The 23,228-nt window shown below is 42.1% G+C and overlaps 1 protein-coding gene, 1 long non-coding RNA gene and 1 pseudogene across 6 annotated transcripts in view; 1 reads left to right on the top strand and 2 right to left on the bottom strand.

The window, feature by feature from the left end:
• The window catches only part of FAM184B (family with sequence similarity 184 member B), a 146,782-nt gene extending 142,655 nt beyond the window's left edge, over window positions 1–4,127 (bottom strand). Inside the window, exon 1 of one of the 4 annotated variants that reach the window (XM_029948348.1) lies at window positions 3,842–4,127. In XM_029948348.1, coding sequence (XP_029804208.1) covers window positions 3,842–3,988 — 147 coding nt within the window. In that variant the 5' untranslated portion in view covers window positions 3,989–4,127. The remainder of the gene's footprint in view (window positions 1–3,841) is intronic. The other 3 variants (XM_029948338.1, XM_029948354.1, XM_029948362.1) reach the window with 3 other exon arrangements.
• On the bottom strand, window positions 4,012–4,755 carry LOC115299077 (annotated as a pseudogene).
• Window positions 4,756–14,730: 9,975 nt separating this feature from the next.
• LOC115299049 lies at window positions 14,731–22,599 on the top strand. 2 transcript variants are annotated; one of them, XR_003911972.1, is made up of 5 exons: window positions 14,731–15,917; window positions 17,182–17,278; window positions 18,845–18,919; window positions 20,882–21,027; window positions 22,387–22,599. It is a non-coding gene; the product is annotated as an uncharacterized LOC115299049 (long non-coding RNA). The 2 variants fall into 2 exon arrangements; XR_003911968.1 differs by having other exon boundaries at window positions 21,574–22,599.
• Window positions 22,600–23,228: the final 629 nt, after the last annotated feature.

Genomic DNA, 23,228 nt, shown 5'->3' with positions numbered 1-23,228 from the left:
AACTCTTTACCAGACAAATTATTTAGAGAACTGGAAATAGAAGGATTGGATTAAGGAATTCACCAAAAGGCAACACAGAGGCAAAAGAAAAAAAATGTTTTAATCACATTTCAGGATAAAGATGACGTGGCTGGCTTCCTCACTGACCTAATGGCAGTTCCAGAAAAAAGAATGTAGGCAATGACAGAGAAGCAATATCTGAAGAGAAAATCATTGATAATTTCCCAGAATTAAAGAGAACACACCAATCCTCACCAGAAAGGACACTCACTCACATCTAGAGAGTTCTGGTGAAATTGCTGCATGTCAAAATAAAACAAACACAAATCTTTACCAGAAAACAATGAAGCACCTTCATCAAGGCACTCTGGGAAAATAACTGTTCACTAGACTTTCATACCCAAACACATTTTCACCCAACACTGAGGGAAAAATAAAAGACAGTTTCAAATATACAAAGAATTCCCTCCCCCACCTAGACCCCAACAGAAAACATTCTTAAAATATGAACTTCAGCTAGAAGAAAAGCAGACCTAAAGAGAAGGCTTTGGGTTCAAGAAAAAATAGAAGAATCTAAAGGGTCAGTGAATTTAAATAACTCTTGACTATAAAAATGATTTTTATTTTTATTTTTTTAATGGTTTTTAGGGAGAGAAAGAGAAAGAAAGAGTGTGCAAGTGGGGTAGGGGCAGAGAGCGAGAGGGAGAGAGAGAATCCCAAGGAAGCTCCATCCCAAGACCCATAAGGTCATGACCTGAACCAAAATCAAGAGTCAGACCCTTAACTGCCTGAGCCACCCAGGTGCCTCCTAAAAATGATTCTTAAATTTAAAAAAGTTGGGGCACCTGGTGGCTTAGTTGGTTGAGCATCCAGCTTCGGCTCAGGTCATGATTTCACAGTTCGTGGGTTCGAGCCCTGCGTCAAGGCTCTGTGCTGACAGCTAGCTCAGAGCGTGGACCCTGTCTTCAGATTCTGTGTCTTCCTCTCTCTCTGCCCTCCCCTGCTCACGCTGTCTCTCTCTCAAAAATAAATAAAAACATAAATAAATAAATAAATAAATAAATAAATAAATAAATAAATGTTAAAAAGTCAAATGTTCTAAACAATGGCAAGATGGGAAAGGAGAGGGCTGTTAAATGGGTAAAGCACGCCAAAAATATTTTGTAGGAAGAAAGAATTATACAATAACTTTGTTAGAAAAAATTATAGCTAAATATGTATGTTGAAAAATAAGACAATTCTGAGAAGGCTACAAATAAAGCCTAAATCCCTCAAACCAGCAGTGGAAGATGAGGGAACACAGACTTTTTTAGTAATCCAAGAGAAGGCAAGGATAGAGAAAAAGGAAGAATGAGAAAGGATGACAAATGAAAAACACAATACGTGATGGAAGAGGGGCACCTCGGTGGCTCAGCCGGTCAAGCAGGCAAATTTGGCTCAGGTCATGATCTCACAGTTCGTGGGTTCCAGCCTCGACCTGGGCTCTGTGCTGACAGCTCAGAGCCTGGAGTCTGCTTCTGGTTCTGTGTCCCCTCTCTCTCTCTGCTCCTCCCCCATTTGTTCTTTGTCTCTCTTTCTCTCTCAAAATTAAACATTTAAAAAAATTTTTTAAACATAATGGAAGAATAAGCCCAAATATATTAGTTTAAAATTTTTTTAAACATTTATTTGTTTTTGAAAGACAGAGAGAGACAGAGCATGAGAAAGGGAGGAGCAGAGAGAGGACCACACAGAATCAGAAGCAGGTGCCAGGCTCTGAGCTGTCAGCCCAGAGCCTGACCTGGGGCGTGAACTCACAGACCACAAGTTCATGACCTGAGCTGAAGTCTGACCCTTAACTGACTGAGCCACCCAGGCGCCCCAAGCCCAAATGTATTAGTAATCACAATACACACACACAGATTAAACTCACCTGTCAGAAATACAACTAAAATAAAATTTACAGAAAGATTAAATACAAAGAGATGGAAAGTATGTGATATACGAACATTCCCCAAAGGAAACGTCGCATATTGTTACCAATATTAAAATATCTAATTTAAGTGATTAGCATAAAAACCGAAAGACAGGCATTACCTAGTAAGAATCAGTTATTATTTCTAATTTGAGAAACATTGCCTACTATGTGCTAGGGATCATGCTGTGTTCTCACTGTTGTATCTTCAGTGGTTGGCACGTAATAGGTGTGCCATGAATACTACTGAGTGGAATGGTCATCACATGGTACTGAAATGATCTGCTTGTGTGTTTGTTATACACAGGGAAAGGGACTCTATCCTAGGTTTATGCCATCAATATTCAGCACAGCGCCCGGCAAACGGTAGGCACTCCATAAATTCAAAATGAATTCAAGGTTCATCTTTTCCATAAAATCTTCTTGTCCCTGCCCATAACAACTTACCCCTTGTTTCTACTTCTATAGAACTCATAATTTGAAATACCCAGTTTAGCAACTGATTATACAGTAATGTCTTTTAGTTTTCCGTCCATATTTCAAACCTTGTATTTGCAAAAGTATTTTTAGATTCCTTAAAGATAAAGACGTTTTATGCTGTGCCTAGCCCCTTGACTCAATACTTTTTGGGGGTTGAATGTCACATTTGAATAAATGTAGATCAGTGGTCCCAGCCACACATGCCAAGATCTCAAGGAGTATCTTCATTCCCTTTTTTCAATCCTTGACTAAAGAGAGATCACAGTTTGGAGGTGGGCTCATATGCAAAGAATGTGGAGAAGTTGATGGGAGGGGCAGGAGAAGGCAGCTAGTGTCCTATTCCAAGTCTCTGTGCGCTCTTCTAGCAAAATAGAGAGGAAATGCCTGTGAACCTCCAAAAAAATGGGTGTGGGGTAGTAGAAGGAAGCTAGGGAAGAGACAATGTTCCACACACCACTGGACAGAATCTCGCCCTGACCCTTCCACCAGCAGGCACGGTATCAGGAATTTATTATGAGATCAAAAGGAAACCCACAAACAGCTACATTCTCACCCGGGGAAGCTCGAATGGAAAACAGAGAGGGATGCTATTTCCAGCTATACACAAGGCACAAGAAGGGAATCTACCACAAGGAGCTTCCAACAGGGAAGCTGCAGAGGGCTAACAAAGGGCAGGGGGACATCTTCTTGCTGGTCTTCATAAAGAAGACATCAGAGTCTGGAGAGGTTCAATCCAGTCTCTGGGACAAGTAGGGAGATGGGCTGGCTGACCTCCCAAGGTCTTCTGTAATCCAATAATTAATGAGGGAGCCGTACACTTCCCCACTGATGCTCTTACACACATCTGCACCCAGTTTGATAGGAAGTCCCCTGGGCTGCCTTCCAGGTTTAGTACGGTGCTAGGCAAGCTGCTGACACTCAACAAATGGCTCAAATATTTGTTGAATGAAGGAATAAATTAATCAAGTGTTTAAATAGAGCTCACATGACCTCCCCGACTATAAAGTACAGCAATGAATAAAATCACAACATTCCAGGCACGATCACTTGAGCAGAGCTGGCAAAGGGACACACACACACACACACACACACACACACACACACACACACACACACACAGAGGCACGCACTGATTCAACTAGGTTTCCCACCTTGGGAACACAGACCACCTGCTCGGCACGCAGTCTGCTGGAGTTTCCTTGGCAAGGATCCTCTCAGCTTCTCAGCTGCTTTGGGATGATGCTTCCAGAAGGTCAAGTTACCAAGATTTAGGCTCCCCTTACACGTTGGCCTCCCAGACAAAGTTTCTGCCCGGATTCGGCCTGGGCCTCCCCTGGCTGCGTCTGCCCTCCCCCAGCCTGGGGCCCCTGGACGCGCAGCTCGCCAGCCCGCAGCGCCTCACCTTACCTTGGTGAGCTGGGCAATCTTCTTGCACATTTTCACGTGCATCTCGGGATCCCAATCCATTCTCCAGTCGGCGCCAGCGCGGGCATCAGCTTTGGAACCCTGGCAAGTCCCGGACGCGTGAATTTTGCTGTTAAGGACAGAAGCCATGGCTAAAACGCGTCCGACACTTCAAGGGCTCTCGCTAGTGTTCTCGCTGCCCGCGGTGTGCACGTGCGTGCGCGCGCGGGCGTGTGAGCGTGTGGGCTTTCTCCGGAGCGGTGGCACTGCAGTCCCGCCGCCCGCACCGCCGAGCGGCCCCGGCTGCCCCGAGGTGTCGGCCTCTCGGTGCTCCCCGCGCCCACCCTCCGCGCTCCGGCGCTCGCTGGCGGGCTAGCTGGCTCTGCGGGCACCCGCACCCCGGGGCGAGACGCCGAGGAGCCGCACGTGCCGCTAGTGACCCGCGCGCCGCCCTCCCGCCCGTGCGGGCTTCGCCTGCGACAGTAGTGCTTCCGCGACGAGGAGCCGCTGGCCTTGGAGAGGTTTGCGCTGGCCCCGCGCCGCGCTCTTGGACACGTGGGTGGCGCAGGGCTCTGGACTCGGCAGCAACTGCCCCCACCGGGGTTGGGCATCCCAAGCCAAGGAAGAATCCGAGCCGGCCACAGCCTCGGGCAGCCGGGGTGCGCGCTGGGAAGGGACCCTAGGCGGTGTTCTCCGGGGCGAACGGGTGGCGAGGGACCCGGCACCTTACCGACGCACGCAGTCGGAGGCTCCGGAGCCTCGGAGCTCGGCGCTGAAGGCGGAGATGGGGGCGGGATATAAAGAGAGAGGGGCAGGGAGGGAAAGGGCTAGTCGCGCGGTTGCAAGGAGGTTCCGGGACTAGGGCGCACCGAGTGGGCCCCAGCGGGGGCTGCGGGTGGCCATCCCCCTTCCCCCATTTTGGGGAGGAGCCCGGACGTTGCGGGAGGATTGCCAGAGATCACCGAACAAAGGGAAGAAGCCAAAGGGGCGGCCGAGGAGCTGGTGACAGAAATCTGGGACGAGAAAGCCGGGAACGCGTAGTACAAGGAGCGGCCAGACCGAAGCGGAAAAGTCATCACAGAGGTGGAAAAGACGGTAGCAGGTGTGGGAAAAGGAGGAGGCAAAAAGGAATGGAGTAGTTGAGTAACAGATGGAGCTGAAAGTACACAGAACCCCGTGAAAGGGAAGTGACTCATCCAGATCCACGCTCTTGGCCACTGGCCAACTGGAGACAGATCTTGTCCTTAGGATTAGGAGCTTGTGCCTTTTTATTTGTTGAGTGGAAGAGTTAGCGGCCAAATTTCTTTGTGACTTGCTTTGTCTGGTTTCAAACAGTGGACTTTGGGGAAAGAGACAGCACCCTCATCAGATTTTCCTAACGTGTGAATAATAGCGTCAACACAATGAGCAATCTTTATGGTTAATACATTTCGTTTTGCAAACTGCTTATACCAAGAATTTTAATAATCTTGATAAAGCAAGCAAGCTCCAGTGGGTTTCAGAAACCACAATCCCATCTCTTTACACTGCAGATACCAATACCTATTTTTATAGATAAGGAAATAGATCCAGAAAATTTGTACCAAGTCAGGCAGTTGCAAAAGTAGCCGAGTTGTATCTGAAACCAAGATGTTCCTCTTCTAAATTTCTTACTTTAGCCCCACTATACTACATTGGGTAGGAATGGCCAATCTGGATTTTTGGTTCCTAGTATACTATCCTAGGTTCTCTCTTTAAGACATCTTAGTTTCCAATTCATTTAGAAAAGAGAATGCATGAATCAGAATCACTGCCAGGAGGTTGAGACAGATTCTTGGCCTTGAGCTAGACTCCCAAAGTCAAAATACTTGGAGTTGAGGGCTCAGGAATCAACATTTTAAGACAAGTTCCCTTTAGAGTAGTTTCTGAAGGATCTCATTACATGTTAAATTTTATAGGAATTCAGCCACTGTGTAAACTAGAGGGAATTAGTCTTTTTAGTGCAAAACTTTACCAAAAGTTGTGTACCATTTTGGAAAGTCACATGAACAATGGCCACATGGCTCGTCTTATTTGGTTGCCAATACAACAGCCTTGTACTATATTTGACACATTCATGGTGAGTTTACCTATATGTGTAAGCATCTGAATACTACATTATATCATAAGGTTAAATATCAGAGCATTTCTATATTGAAATACATATGATGTAATTATAATTACTTTCTTTTCATTTCTCTTTTATATTACTGTCAAGAAATTATACTGATTTAAAAATCTATGTACTAATTTTATTTTTTTAATGTTTATTTAATTTTGAAAGAGAAGAGACAGAGCATGAATGAAGGAGGAGCAGAGAGAGAGAAAAACACAGAATCGGAAGCAGGCTCCAGGCGCTGAGCTGTCAGCACAGAGCCCGACACAAGGCCCGAACCCACGAACTGCAAGATTGTGACCTGAGCCAAAGTCGGACGCTTAACTGACTGAGAAAAACAGGTGCCCCTAAAATGTGTGTACTAATTTTAAAAATGATCTCTGAACTTCAGTACAGTAACATGAACTTTATTTTTAAAAAAGTGACACTGGGTCGGAATAGGATTGAGCATCACTGCTGTAGATGATCATATACACACTAAAGTCTAGTAATACTGCAATCTAACCCCAAGTTTTACTTATTTCAATATGATCTTATCATGTCTAGGGACCAAATTGTTTTTCCAGTATGATATATCCTACTTTCAACTTTATAATGGAAGATTGGGAAAACCCCAGGTTCCCTTATCAGGCTTTGTTGGACCACAGCTGCCGTAAGGAAGTTACTATAAGCTGTCCTGTCTTGGAAAAGAGTCCTCTGCAGCTGCTGGGATTTCCTAGCACTATGATTAGTAGGTCTTTCACACTATCAGGAATGAAAGAGAGGGCAGAGAGAATTAAGCACTGTATCACGTATGGGGTGGGGGGGGGGGGACATTTATTGGACCACTAATGTGATCCTGGCATTGTGCTGTGCTCTTAGCACACATTCTTACTTCCTTTAAGGTACTTATCATTACCGTCATTCTATAGACTATGAAGCTAAGGGAGACTAAGCACCCAATTTTATACAGCTAGTAATAGATCTGGGTCTATCTGACTTCGAAGGCTATTTTTCCCAGAGCACAATCTGGCAATCTGAAATTCTTAAAGGCCACAATTGATTTGTTCTTTCTTTAGATTATAAAAATGTAAGCTTCTTATAGTATTCCTCCCCACCCCCCAAAAAAAACCCTCACCTGTAAAAAGACAAAATATAACAGGCAGGCAAAAAATTACCCCAAATTCTATACTTAGAGAAAATTCCTGTTAATAGTTTAGAAAAGATTCTTTTAGATGTCTCTCTTCACACATCTAAAAAATGTTATGTTCATATATGTGTTTTTAAAACATAAATGGGATTCTGTACAAAATGTTTATGAACCCTATTCACTCAATATAAAATAGAAATCTTCTTCCTCTCTTGTCAATGAAGATCTACAATCCCATTTTTAACAATCAGTATTTCATTATGTACAAAATATCATATTTATCCTATCCCCTATTGAAAAACTCTTTTTATATTTTAAGCAAAATGTTTCATAGATGCTTGCTATGTGTATTTTCTGTATTGAGAACATTCGATTGTGTCCTAAAGGACAGGAGAAACAAAAAGGATATATGGCACTGCACTCATGTGTTAAGTATAATAGGAAAACAGATAGCTTAAATCGTTAAGAAGTGTGAGGTTCAGAAAGTATACTGTAAGACACGAGAAAGCTAGAATGGAATATATCTAAAGGATGGAACAAACAGGGGTATTACTAAAAATGATGGAAAGGCCAAGTTGTAAGTTAAGATGATACCAGCTTCGCGCCAATAGCTACACTATCCCCCCAAATGCCATTCGCTGTTGACACTCATTCTGGCACTATGAGTGTTCTGCCCCAGAAAAAAAACATTTTTAAAGACATGGCTCTCAGCAGACCTCTAGCCGGGCATACTTGCCCCTGCACATCTCTGACGGAAGCACTTATCCGCTCTAGGCACCCTCTCTGCTGAGCGCCCTGTTCAGTTTCAGCTGGTGTCCTTTTAAGTGCACTCTCAGAAGTGAAGGTTGATGCAGCAGACAGGACGTAAACACTGTATGACACAGAGCTCAGGTAACATGGTCCTCCCAGCTCCCTGGCACCTCATCCTCAATGTCTTCACCTCCACTGTACTTAACAACTGACTTCTTTTTTTTTTTTTTTTTTTTCCCACGCATGCAAAAGCAAAGGGCTTTATTACGGGCTTATAAGCTCGGGCTCACAGACTCTACCAATGCACTGGATCCATGTGGAGCGAGCCCTGAGCATGGCGGGGTAGGGGCTTTTTTAGGGAGGGGGCATTACAGGAAATGGCAACACAGGCACAGCGATCCACTCCCTACCCCCTATCAATTCTGTCAGTAACTTTAACCATACATCGATACTTTTTGTGGGAGCCAGTCACAACATTTAGAGTATTGACCAATCACAGAGTGGGCCCAGGACCCTCACCCAACTGACTACTATTGAAGAGTAATTCAATTAACCTTGTGATTTGAGCATCTTAGTTTGGGCTGTGGAGTTTCCTGTCTGACATATGGGATAGCCTGCTTGATAGTGGATTTGGAGGTTATCACTGCATTGAGATCACTTCCTACATGACATCATACATGGATCTCTGTGCATATGTGCACATATTTCTACAGGAATAAATCCTAATAAACCAGTTTCAATAGGTCAGTAAATTTTAAATGTTGACATATTTTGCTATACTGTTCTCTTGAAGTTATTCCAATTTACATCCTCATGAACAGGGCACAGGGGCTCCTGGGTGGCTCCGTCAGTTGAGTGTCTGATTCTTGATTTCAGCTTGGGTCATGATCCCAGGGTCGTGGGATTAAGCCCCACATGGGGCTCTGTGCTGAGTGTGGAGCCTACTTGGGATTCTCTTTATCTCCCTCTGCCTCTCTCCCCTAATTGTGCATACTTCTCCCTCTCTCTGTCTCTAAAAACTGAAAAAAAAATTTTTTAACAGTGCACAAAAGTGCATGTTTTCCCATACCCTTGCCAAAATTAGCAGCTATTTTTTAATTTATTTTGAGAGAGGGAAGGAGAGATTGAGAGTGGGGCAGAGGAGAGAGAAGAAGCCCAAGCAGCTCAGAGCCCACAAGGAACTCTATCCCATGAGATCATGACCTGAGCCGAAATCAAAAGTTGGATGCTCCATCGACTGAGCCACCCAGATGCCCCACACTGGCAGTTACTGATCTTCAAATGCCTTCCATTTTTTTTAATGTTTTTATTTATTGTTGAGAGACAGAGAATGAGCATGAGAGGAGCAGAGAGAAGGGGAGACACAGAATCAGAAGCAGGCTCCAGGCTCTGAGCTGGCAGCACAGAGCCCGATGCGGGGCTCGAACTCACAAACTGTGAGATCATGACCTGAGCTGAAGTCGAATGCTTAGCCAACTGAGCCACCAAGGTGCCCCAAATATCTTCCATTTTCCATTTTAATAGGTGAAGAGTGTGTCTCCCTACACACCGTTTTTGTGAATATTGGTAGGGCTGTTGGAATACCTTTCTACAAATTGATCAGTGGTTGGAATTAAACCATTTTTCATTGTTTTCACTGGGCTTTCTTGGAATAATTTTCTAGGCCCAAGACGTAGTGCCCAGAGGGCCACATCAACAAACTGAAACTGCTTTGCCTGACCAGAATCACAGTATGTGCAGTCAGCCGAGCCTCAAACTCCAAGCCAGTAATGAACCCTGAGCTTATTTCCTGTTCCTCCCCACAATAGGTTGAATATGTGGTCCCAGCCAATCAGGTGCCTTCTCTTTTTTCTCCTCCTTGTTCTTTATCCTTTATCCTACAAAAGCTTCCTGCCTCCTATCCTATTTTGTAGTCTCTGAACACAGACTGTCCATTTCATGAAGTATTTAAGTTTTGTATCATCTAAATTGTCTTAATAATTTTTAACTCTTTTACCACTTGGTCTATCATATATATTGCAAACATTTCCCCCAATTAGTAATTTATTTTAGCTTTTTAATGTTTGTAATAGGATATTTCCATGATAAAGCAAGCAAGCTTAGCTAAGAGAGTCTCTTTTTAAATAGGGTTGGGAGGCCACAGGGTAGGAGGAATTCAGGTGTGTCCTCATCTTACGAACTACGAAATTTTCTCTAGCTGCAAGCCCTTAGCCTGGACTTCACTTCCTCCTTACCAGGACACTTGAATCATCTGCACTCTTCACTTCCAAAGGAGTCATCATGTTTAGCTAATTTCATTTGTATATTAACTCAACCAATCCCAGTTACTCCAATTCCAATCCCTCCTTTGCACTGAGGACTTGAATGAGAATTTCACTCATTGCCCCTCACCTATATAACTCTACTCTCTTTCTGTCTTCCTGGGAACACAATTCACGTTTCTACCCGAATCTATGTGTCCCAAATCACAGTTCTTTTTTTTTTTTTTTTTTAATTTTTAATGTTTATTTGTTTTTGAGAGAGAAAGAGCATGTGTGGGGAAGGGGCAGAGAGAGAGGGAGACACAGAACCAGAAGCAGGATCCAGACTCTGAGCTGTCAGCACAGAGCCCGACACAGGGCTCAAACTCACAAATGGTGAGATTCTGACCAGAGCTGAAGTCAGAAGCTTCGCTGACTGAGCCACCCAGGTGCCCCTCCCAAGTTGCACTTCTAATTATCCAGAAAACTGTTTAAATTTTCAGTGAATTCTTTCTTGGTTGACATATTCTAATAATTTCAATTTTTATGTGGGCAAATCTATTGATCTTTTCTATTATATTTTCTGGCTTATGCATCATGCTTAGAAAGGCTTTCCCATCTAAGATTAGTTTCGATGAGGGAGCGTAAGGCAAGCCACGGGCAAATACAAGCTAGCTAGCACCACCCCCGGTGGAATATGTGTGATATTCCTTGGACACTGTGGGTTACCCAAGAACAAAGGAAAGGGGTCTAAGTGCTTGCCATGGTGATGCGGGAAACTAAGGCAAATGAAAAATTAAATTCCCTTACTGCCCATAACCCATTGACAAGTCTTTGAAACAGGCAGAGTGACCTCCTTCTAGGAGCTCAGCTGCCTCAATGAAGACACTTTGCTAGGGGCTAATGGGAATCTTGGCTTAATATTATCCTGAATCCCTCACCCACCCCCCAAGGATCCTGTGAGTCTCCTTAAATGCATAAAAATTCCTTTGCAAGCAACCTTTATCTTTAACCTCCATGTATATGTTGGCAATCATACTCCAGGCTTATGGCCTCCTGATACACATCTGAAGGATCTCACGACTGAGGTTTTACTAAACAGTAGTAAATGATGTTTTCCTAACAACAGCTAGCCCCTCAAGGTCCTAGAAATCTTGCTTCCAAAATTCCTTAAAGACTTATACTGTCCCTAACCCTCTCCCAGCCTGAAGGTATATAATGAGTCACTCTTTACCACCTGAGTGCAGCTCTTTCTGCTCAGAGGTCCTGTCCCTGTGCTTTAATAAAATCACCTTTCTGCACCGAAGACATCTTCAAAAATTCTTCCTTGGGGCGCCTGGCTGGCTCAGTTGGTAAAGCATCCGACTTTGGCTCAGGTCATGATCTCATGGCTTGTGAGTTCGAGCCCTGCATTGGGCTCTGTGCTGACAGCTCGAAGCCTGGAGCCTGCTTCAGATTTTGTGTCCTCTCTCACTCTGCCCCTCTCCTGCTCATGCCCTGTCCATCCCTCTCTCTCAAGAATAAATTTGTTAAAAACATTAAATTTTTTTTAATTAAAAAAAAAAGAATTCTTTCTTGGTCCTCAGCTCCAAACCCCACCATCACCCCCATCATTTGGCATCCTTGTGTGCAGGTTTGAGTATTTTCATCTGGCATCCTGGTGAGTACTTTCTCTTCTCTTCCTTTGCCTGTATTTCAGGGGCTTTGGGACAAGTATGGTCTTACTGGAACACTTTCATGTCGCTTGCTCAGGCTGCAGTCCTCCAGCCCGTGGCTACCTCATGGGAAGAAGGCCTGCATTTTGGCTGGAAGTTAGTACTCTGGCTGGAATGGTGATAAGACCCAAAAGCTTGATGCCCTCTCTTTGTTCCTGTTCTTATCCAAGGTTATCTGTTTTGGGCACAGGACAGCCACCTAAGTCACCAGGACAGTTGCCAATCTTAAGACTCTCGTGGGTTTCCTCCTCATTGGTTTAATGTGATCCCTTCCACATCTCTGGTGTAGACACTCTGGCTGTGGGACCTCCAGTAGGAGCCGGCCCAAACCAGTACCCAACTGAATTAAAACCCAGCTGGGGACCATTTCCTAGAGAAGTTGGCAATAAAGACTGGATGTGTTGGAATGTCACTTAGATCATGATAGATTTCTGTCTTTACTGTTTCAGTCAATGTCCTCTACTAACTACTACTAAAAATTACAAAATTGGGTACTACCTCCTTGTAAAACTTTTCCAGTCTTTTCCATGGGTTAAAAACGGCAAGGGTTCTTTACGACCTTCTTAGCAAGGCAAACTCAGGTCCATATGCCAGCCCCCATCTATAGCCTAGAAAGCAATGGGGAAGCGGGGAGTGGGAGGTGGCGGGGACGCTAGCATCCCTCCTCAGGGGCCCTTAGTGGCTGGTCGGTGATCATAACAACTTCGTGTGAAGGACACCTCAGGCTGCTCTGACACCTTAGAAACCTCTGAAATATCCTGCATGTGGGGCGCCACCTGGGAGTCGGGGGAAATTTTCATGGTAACGGACCTTCTCTTCTTCTCTCTGCTTTTCTCTCTAGGAAGAGCATGGGAGCTTCTCTTCAGTCCCCGAGGATTTTCCTTTTGGACGCCTTTTTAACCCACTGGAAACAATTTGGATTGCAAAATGTAGGAAGGGACTGATCTCCTATAACACTACGTGCCCTTAGTAGAACTATCAGTTAGATCTCTTCTGCAGGAAACAGGGCAAATGGACAGAGGTACTCTAGGTCGAGGCCTTCCTGACTCTAAATCAGGACATACCAAGGGCCTCTTGCGGAACATGTTTGGTCAGTAACCAGGCCAGTTATCTCCCTCCTGGTATATTGAATGATAATCATCTAAATAGGCCTCTTCTTAATAGAACCCAGGTTGCTGCAGGAAACGCTGCTGGCCATCTCTGACAAAGGGGATGCTGACTCTTTCTCTGTTCTTCTTCCTAATAGATGTGAAGGGCTTTTCCCTCATTCATTTCCTCGGTTAATGGCTGTAATTGGAACCAATTGTGGTTCGTCTACCTTAGAATGGGGACTTTAAGGAATATTCCCAGCCAGCTGCCAAAACTCCATTTGTTTTGGGGAAATTCCCTGTCTTCTACAGCCTGACATTGACTCCATATTTCCAATTTGGTGGGGGATAAAACATAAACCTGGTATCTGTTTCTCTGTCCAAGCTGACAAGTTTTTATTTTTTCCCAAGCTGACAAGGTTTAACCCCGGGTATCTCTTCCTTCTCTGCCTTCTGCAGGCACTTTGCCTCTTCTGCCTTCCCCTCCCCCTCCTGTCTCTGTACCACCTTGAGTGCGGCCGACATAATTGGTTCCTATACCATCCTTGGTGCCTGTGGTACCACTGGGTCCTCCTCCCACCTTCAATGTCAAGGAGCAAGGAACACCACCTTGGACCACCCACTTCAGATTACCCCACTGGTGTCCCAGATAAACACTGACAATGAGGAAAAATTTCAGTGGATGCAGGTGAAACATATTTGGTGTTTAAACAAATTTAAGTTTGCTGGTTTAGTTAAGATCAACCTGTCTTTAGAGTTATCAGCATTAAATATGAAATTTTTATTCTTCCAAGGATTACTATAGGGCAAATAAGCTTATGTTATCTCTGTTGCAATATGTTAGCAAAAAGATCACTTAAAATAATGGTTAATTTTGTCTGTCTCAAAGTTTACATGGGCAATTGTTTCAAAGTATTTGGTAACCTGAAACTTTAAAGTTATGCTTACACAATCAATGGGATTGAATTCATTGGATAAAAAGCTAAAGCATTGATTACTAGATGTAGGTTGGTGCTTTTGACTTATTGCAGAGAAACTGAGACTATTTGTCTTTACCTTAAATGTGCTTTGTGCTTTACTAAGATTTTAGTATGGAAAATCTGCTTTGTACCTAATTAATAACTTTACCATCTTAAAAAAATTCTGGTATAACAGTGGTCAATTGGTTACTAAGTTTTCATTGAGACTAAGGTTTCTAAGAGTTAAAATTCTGCTAAGTGCAATTAAGACTGATAGAAATAAGGAAAGCAAGATCTAGTTTCGTAAGATGTACGAAGGTAGGAGATAGGTACGAAAGATACAAGGTATGGAAATACATTTTTTTGTTGAGGGTAAATGAATGTAATTTTGTCTTACATGAGACTGGTTGTTTGGAGAGAAGTGGCTTGGGACAAAATCTTAATGCAAAGGAAAGTTGTAGCAGGTTCATGAAGGGAAATCTTTGGAAAGGAATTTTATGTTTGGTCAGGATATACATAGGTTGAGATGAATGGAATTTGAAAGTGCACTGGGATAAGGGTGAAATTCCTGCTTTTGTCTCTGTTCAAAAGACAATATTTTCTTGCACTGTTGATCTGCCTTTTTTTTTTAACATTTATTTATTTTTGAGAGAGTAAAACAGAGCACTAGTGCGGGAGGGGCAAAGAGAGAAGAGGGACACAGAATCCAAAGTAGGCTCCAGGTGCAGTCAGCACAGAGCCCAACAGGAGACTCAAACTCACGGACCCGGACCCACCCGGACCTGGACCGTGGGATCTTGACCTGAGCGGCAGTTGGAAGCTTAACAGACTGAGCCACCCAGGCGTCCCCGATCTGCTCTTGATAAGAAAATGTAAAACGAGTTTTTTTCTCTTTTGTCTGCTGGGAAAAACAAAGCCTATGTTTTGTCTTTTTCAAGTCTTTGATTACTTAGTTAAAACTTCCAATGTTAAAGGAGCTTAGCTTTGCTAACAACTATATAACCTTACATATTTGCTTTTGAAATCTCTTATTGCCATCTTGATTAAATAAAGTTTTAAGATTTGTAATGATCTGTAATCCTAGTTAGGGCATGCTTTATAGCTTTCTAAGGTTCTAACAAACTTTCAAGATTTAAATTGCAAATGAAGTCTTTGTGACCAATTAGGCCTTTTTATTTGGTATGCTAAGTTACTTGGAAAAGCACTGTCAATGGTAAACCTTAGGTTGTACTGCATGGGTAAATGCTATAAGTGCTCAGATATATATGCAATTCCTAAAGTTTTGATGTTTTGGCATAAGGTCCTCACTTGCTATTCTGATTATTGAAGTGCTATATGTCATAGAAATCACCAAATTGCCTTGTCATTTGCATCGTGATGAACTCTCATCAGATCTTTAACAATGTCAATTTCTGAGGTTCTGTCATTTCTTGTTTTGTACTTAGGCTCACCAAAATGTGTTTCATCTTCAAGAAGATTCATAAAAAGGACTTTTAGGACAAAAACAGGCATTTGACATCTTTAAGATTAATACTAAAATGGGTAAGAATTTCCAGAACTAAAAAGTCGCATCCAAACTGAACAAGAATTAGGAACATGGAACTAATAAACTGAGGCAGATTATAGTTTTGTGACTCTTGTTGGGAATATTGCTGGTTCTCTAATTGTTCTTCCACATTTAAAGAAACTTTCTCTTAAGATATCTATGATATATAGAAGTGTGATAAAGTATTCATTTGTAAACTGAAGCAAAAGATAACTCTTTTCTTTACCTAAACCCTCTAAAATTCAAAAAGTCTCAGTGAGTATTCTTCCAGGAATCATTCTTATTTGCATAAGTTCAATAAAAATCCGTTCTCCTTGTAACAAGACACCATTGGAAATACTGGTTACTTTACCAAGACTTTGACGGGAATGTTCTATTTGAGAGTGACATGCACGGACTCAGATATGACCAGACAGCTTTAAGGAACTAAGGTTGACTTTATGGAACATGAAGCCATGAAGCCCCTTGGAAATGTTGGCCGGATCCCTTGCTCCCAGAGGTCCCAGCAGCCTCCCCAGGTGAGTGAAGGAGGTGCAGGAACCTCAGGATATCTTGGGCACCTGGGGAAGAGGAATTAGTCCAAATCTACAGATATTGTAGGCATGTCTGATGGCAAATATTTGGTTTGGCTTCTGACCAAACTTTTAGAGGCTACTGAAAGTTAAATCTAGGGGCACCTGGGTGGCTCAGTTGTTAAGCTTCCGGCTTCGGCTCAGGTCACGATCTCATTGTTTGTGGGTTTGAGCCCCGTGTGGGGCTCTGTGCTGACAGCTGGCTCAGAGCCTGGAGCCTGCTTCGGATTCTGTATCTCCCTATTTCTCTGACCCTCCCCTGCTCGCACTGTCTCTCTCTGTCTCTCAAAAATAAATAAAAAGCATAAAAAAATTTTTAAGTTAAATCTGAAGATTCCTTATTAAAGTGCCAGCAAAGCAAACTTTAAATGATCTATATGATCAATCACTATTCTTGCTGAGCTTATGTAGATAATTAGGTCAAGTTTATTAAGACTGGACTTGTATTACAAGAAAACTAATCATGATTTGGCTATCTCTGGAAATGAGGGTTTTTTAGAGAGAAAAGCTATGTTTCAATGACACACCTTTATGGATGTTAAATTTTAGTTTTGATTGTCTTTAAATGTTTGTTATTTGCCTAAGCTGGACAACTTGAGGTAAACTTAAGAGATACTGTCACAATAGCACAGGTATGGACAAGTTTTCTGTGTAGATAGTAACAGGACCCCATGGGTATATTATTTAAACATCTGGAAAACAAGATGGATTCCCCCAATTATATGAAAAACTTTTTCTCACTGTAAACCTATCAATAGAGAAAGACTATAGTGTTTTATTAAATTATTCACTTTAGGACAGGTTAATCCATAAATTTCTAAAAATACAAACCATATCCTTCTTAAACCTGATCTGACAGTTCCTAGAAACCCACCCCATATAGACCAAGGAGACCTGGTTTATTTAAAGGATTGAAAGTCCAATACAGCAGGGAATTTAATTCCAAAATGGAAGGGCCCCTACGGGGTCACATTATATACTCCCACTGCAGTAAAGTTAGAGGGGCATTCTTCATGGGCTCCTATATCTAAAATAAAACCTGTACCTGCTTCACAGGAAACCAGTGAGGAAACTAATGTGGTTTATTATTCCTGTGAATCTGTAGAAGACCTCAGACTTCTCTTAGGATGGTTGTACCTTTCTTTTTCATTCTCCTTTCCTTCTTACAATGGACCCTTCAAAAGGATCATCGCAGACTTTTAAATTACAGGCCAGAAAACCCCATCTGATTCCTGCTGCCTGGTCCCACTCCCATCTGAGGATGCGTCAAGCCTGACATCTAAAAAAATCTCACCGGCAGACACTGGGTTTGTAATTTGCTGTAACCATTAAACTGTATTTTTCTTGTTTCCATAAAAATACCTCTTATTAATTACCCGATTGTACACTAAAAGAAAAGTCTATATGATGGCTGTTACACCTGTTACACAGTTACATATTTAAGTGAAGGCCTTAAATACTTGACTCTCAAAATATTAAATACTAAAATAACTCAACTGCATAAAGCAGTTCTACAAAATAGAACGGCATTACATGTTTGAACTGCTGCTGCAAAAGGTGGGACTTATACTCTCATAAAAACAAAATGCTGTGTAGACATTCCATATTACCACAAAAATATTTCTGGATTTCTAACTGATATGAATACTCAATCTCTCTCTTTCCTTCAATGATTGGTTAAACATCTAAAGGACTTTCATTTGGGCTAATCTTTCTAGTTATTCTAATTCTAATTATGTTTTGCTGTTTCCTCCCATGTCTCTCTTCCTGGTCCCAAGACTCCCTCACTGCCATAACTTTAAGGCAACAGATGATCCTTTCTACTCAAGGATGTCCATATATGTTGTCCACTTTGGATCCAGCTGTCTCTGCCTTTTGAAACTCCCCTATATGTTCCCCAACTGACCAATACTGACCCATAGGTAGGGACAACTCCATGCTCCTACTCAGCAGGAAGAAGCCACAGAAGACGAGACCTTCCACCTTGAGCAAACTTCAAGATTTAAGGGTCAACATTGTTCCATGGGGGACATGATGAGGGAGCATAATTCAAGCTGAAGGCAAAGTACAAGCTAGCACCACCCCTGGTGGCATATGTGTGATAATCCTCAGACACTCCGGGCCACCCAAGAATAAAGGAAAAAGGTCTGAGTGCTTGCCATGGTGATGTGGGAAATTAAGACAAACGAAAAATTAAATTCTCTTACTTCCTATAACCCATTGACAAGTCTTTGAAACAGGCAGAGTGTCCTCCTTCTAGGAGCTCAGCTGCCTCAATGATGACACTTTGCTAGGGGCTAATGGAAATCTTGGCTTAATATTATTCTGACCCCCTCACGATCCTGTTAGTTTCCTTAAACACATAAAAACTCCTTTGCAAACCTCCTTATCTTTAACCTCCATGATATGTTGGCAATCATACTCCAGGCTTATGGCCTCCTGATAGACATCGGAAGGGTCTCACAACTGAGGTTTTACTAAACAGTAATAAACAATGTTTTCCTAACAATGGCTAGCCCCTCAAGGTCCTGGAAACCTTCCTTCCAAAATTCCTTAGAGACTTACACAGTCCCTAACCCTCTCCCAACCTGAAGGATTTTTAACGAGTCACTCTTCATCACCTGAGTGCAGCTCTTTTTGCCCACAGATCCCGTCCCTGTGCCTAATAAAGTCACCTTATGGCACCAAGACGTCTTCAAAAATTCTTTCTTGGTCTTTGGCTCCAAACCCCACCACCACCCCAAAGCCCCATCAGTTTCTCCTAGTATTTCTATGGTTTCTTTCTTTTTTCTTTTTTATGTTTACAAATTTGATCTACTTGTGATTTATGTTCATATATGGAGTGAGTTTGAAATACAAGCCTGTTTTTCCAGATGGCGAAGCAGTTGCCTCAATGGGTACGGAAGAATTCATCTTTTCCACATTGATCATCTTAAGTGCTGCCTTAGGTGAGCTCTGCAGTAGAAATTTACTAATCTTTTAGCCTTTGCTTAGTGATTTTATTCCCCTATCAGTTAAGTATCGTGGGTAACTTGACTGTTACTACTACCAATATATTTCTACTCCTCATCTAAAACCAAGATCGCATTCTTGAGTATTTATTTCATTTAACCCCTTTATGGATAAAGCCTACTCTGCCTTATTCCTACTGTTAAAAGGAAAACCACAGGTCCCAAGTGGCATTACTTAGGTCAAGTCACCAAACTGAAAGTTAATGCCTAATCTAATTGCAGTTTCAATTTCCTCCATAAATGTAGTCCTAACTGGTCAGTCAGGAATTTGTTTATAAGAACAAATAAAGTAATCTGTCACAAAGGAAGATGAGGTAATCTGCATGATGTTACCCCCTGCCACTCCCCCCAAAGGGAAAGTGACCTTTCCTGGAAGAATCCTTTCTTTCTTTTGCTAATAACTCCTTGCCTCACCCTCTTTCCTATAAAACCCTTCCATTTTGTAACACAACTCCTTGGTGCTTCCTGCTACTTGCCTGACAAGATGCTGCCCAATTTATGAATTGCTTAATAAAGCCAATCAGACCTTCAAATTACTCAGTTGAATTTTTTTGACACACTACTTATCTTTCAGACTAGTTTGCAAGTCCCTAAAATATGTGCGCAATGCTCTGCCTTTCTGTATAGCATCTGTATGTTTTTAAAAGCTAAAGCTCGCTGGCGGGGTGCCTGGGTGGTTCAGTCAGTTAAGCATCTGACTTCGGCTGGGTCCTGAGCTCATGGTTTGTGGGTTTGAGCCCCATATCAGGCTCTGTGCTGTGTGGAGCTTGCTTGGGATTGTCTCTCTCACCCTCTTTCTCTCTACTCTTACCCCACTTGTGCTCTCTCCTTTCTCTCAAAATAAATAAGCTTAATAAAACAAATCTATCTGTCAAATATCCTCCCTCCCCCCTTTTGAGGGAAGAATGCAAGAAATGAACACACAGCTTAAACTGGGACTATGCCTTTGTTATAATCCTCACACACAGTAACTAGTACCAGGGTGTCAATAAAGGTAGTGTAGAGGCCATTTTTAGGCAACAAACTTAAGCAATGGAAACCTGAATAAGGTAAGGGGCCCACAGTGACTACAGAGCTGAATGGAAAGTCTCATTAGCGATCCACCTCAGACCGTAACAGCCATAGGCCCTAACTGACCAGTTACAACCAGGCACAATTACAGAAAAAGGGAAACTTCTGCACATTCCCATACCTTCTCACTCTGCCGTCTAAGTGGAGCCCCTCACCACCACCTCGTGGCGGACTGTCTATCCTTTGCTATCCTGCCTGCTGCTCCCTTGCTGTGTGTTCAATAAACTTTTATCTCTTTTGTTCTGCGTTGGGTGATCTTTTTTACTGGCCACGCCACCTCCCATTAGATCAGGATGCCCCACAGGTAGCCTGGCATGAGGTCTTCCGTCTCATCTTCACAGGAAGAAAATAAAGACAAGCCCCCTTGTCAGGAAATAAGAAGACTTACACTGAGTTTACAGGAATATCAACATAACACCATGGGATATACCATTTTGGAATAAAATAGTTTGTGACAATGTTACAGCCAGAGTATACTGTTGTAGGGCTGTGGAGTGCAAGGGTCAAGAAAGAATTCTTGAGACACTGTATGGTACAACTTAGTTAAGTTTATTTAAGTAAGTAGCATGGGGACAGGGCCCGTGGACAGAAAAGAGCTGCACTTTTGCTGTTATGAAGCTGGTGATTATATGCTAAGTGCTCAAAGGGGAGGGACATACAGGGAGTATTAGATCATAAATGTCTTCTTCAAATTTCTACTTGTAAAACTACTTTTGAAAGATTTCTCTGGTTTTACCATTCAGTTAGATATTAACTATGGGTGAGATATATAGTCAGTCATGACACCGTTTAAGAATGTAGCAACCAGCATGTATTTGATCCTTACAGGAACTATATAGGCTATGGATCAGCCTTCTGGGCTAAAGGCGAATATTTTCCTGCTTCTCTCCTTCATCAATATGAACAGAACACCATGAGCTTTACCTGGTTCTGGAAACAGCCTGTGGGAACTGAGTCCAGGAACTCTAGCACTGGTAATCATTTTTTTTTCATCTTCCTACCTTACAATTGCATTAGTGGTAACAAAGGTGTGAAACATAGGGATAAAAGAGTTGAGTACTTGACTTGAGAGTAATTCATGGCACAAGTAGTCTTTTTGATACATGAAATATTTAACAACCAATTTGCAAAGTACATTTGACATTGCCTTAGGGTAAACAGGAAGTGAATACTGTTGCCTTTCAGGTCTTTTTCTAGAGTTCAAAGAGAATTAAACAGTAGGACTCTCCAACACTCAAAAAAGGAATGGAACCAATGTTTTTTAAGTTTGTTTGTGACCCAGCAATAGAGTGCTCAGCACTCAATGGATGCTCAAAAGTTTTTGACTAAGTTAAGTATTGGTAGTATGGCTGACCTATATACATGGATGAATATTTCAATGTAGCCATTTCTCAATTTCCCGTTTTGGAATTGACCACTTTTTCCCCCTCCCCTTAAATCATCTATGTTGTTTCTGCAATAGAATTTCCAAGTATTGTCTAGAGTATTTACATGGATTTGTAACTTTTTTTTCTTTTTAGGTAAGCTCCACTCCCACCATGGGGCTTGAACTCAGGACCCTGAGATCAAGAGTTGCAGGCTCTACCGACTGAGCCAGCCAGTCGGGAGTTAGACCTTCTTAAATTCTGCTAAACGTTGAAATTATATGAACTTGATAAAAATGAGTACTTCAGATTCCTCATATCAGAAATGTTGATTTAACATGGATGAGTAAGGCGTTTAAACAACCACTTCAGTGATGCTGTTGTAGACAGTACAGGCCCCACTTTGAAAATTGCTTTTAATGGCTCTAGCAAACCTTGTTGGTTCTCTCTAGGTCTTGCTTTATAATGTCCTTCTCGTCCTTTCTCTTATTTCAATCCTGTCAGCGTCAAGTTTGGCTCAGATTGCGCTTCTGAGGTAGCCTTGACTTGACTATTCCAGGCAGAGGTGCGCTCTCTTGGCTTCCATGGCAATCAATATACAAGGGACATCTCCAGACTCTGAGTGAGCAATCCATCTGCAGGAACGTTCTAAGCATGCATTCCCAGTAATGTACTTCTTAACCTAGGAGGCACTATGATACTGTACTGACACTTACATACACTATAAAACATACACAAAAGTTAACAGGTGAATTAAAGTCAGTAAGACAAATAATTTTTGTTATGGGAAAATAAAGAATGGAAAACCTCACTAAAATGGGGTAGGGAGACCAGCAGGGGGAGCTCTCATGCCCTACCACTTGCCAGTTGCAAACCCATCATGGAGAGGACCCACCAGGCACTTGGATACTACTTCACTATTCCAGCAGGAAGAAAGGCTAACCTCCTCTCCCTCGCCTCCCACAACAGCCCAGCCAATGAGGACAGCCACAACACAACCAATGAGAAGCCCCTACACGTCCAGCTCCCAGTTTACTCCAGTGAACTTTTTCTTTGGAACAGCCTTACAGACTTAACCTTTCTTCTATAAAAGATCCTACTTCTCCCTTGTTCTGCAGACTCACCTATAATTTTGCTGTAGCTTGTGTGCCCTGAATTGTTTATTCCCAAATAAACCCATCTTTTGCTAGTAAAATAGCTGGCAGTTTTTATTTTAACAGTTAAAGACTTGGAATATTATATATTAATATATTATGATACAATTTATCAAATTTTAAATAAAGCAATATAATTAAATTTTTTCCAACATTAAACAAATCTAGATTTGTCATTGTAGGATATTGTAAGTCAGAGGCTTAATTCTAAATTCAGTTTATTTCAACACTGACTTAATAGCTGTTATAAGTGAAAGCCTATGACACTTCATAGATTGAAGGGAGGGGCCTCATTAAGGGTACTTACTAAATTGTGGTATCAATTTTGCAATCCCATTCATAGAATTTCATAAAGGATCTTGCTGAAATTCATTAAAATTCTATCTTCCCTGAAAGCAATTAATTCTCACCTTTGGTAATAAAATGTTGCATTTTTAAAAAGTAGATTTTTAAATAGGTAATTATTTACATGGTCCGATATTCAATTATGTAAAAAATGAAGTCTCTCTCCCACCTGTTTCTAGTCACTGGTTCGAATTCCACAGAGGCAACAAATTCTATTTCTGTATGAACATATACAGTGTGGATGTGTTATTTTCTGACCCATTTTATGCTTGCTCCTATACTGAATGAAGAGCAGGGTTTTCCTACGCCGTA

Source organism: Suricata suricatta, chromosome 1 (genome assembly GCF_006229205.1).
Source record: "Suricata suricatta isolate VVHF042 chromosome 1, meerkat_22Aug2017_6uvM2_HiC, whole genome shotgun sequence".
NCBI classification, from domain to species: Eukaryota; Metazoa; Chordata; class Mammalia; order Carnivora; family Herpestidae; genus Suricata; species Suricata suricatta.
The sequence above is the reverse complement of the archived record's forward strand: the minus strand, read 5'-3'. Positions and strand labels throughout refer to the sequence as shown.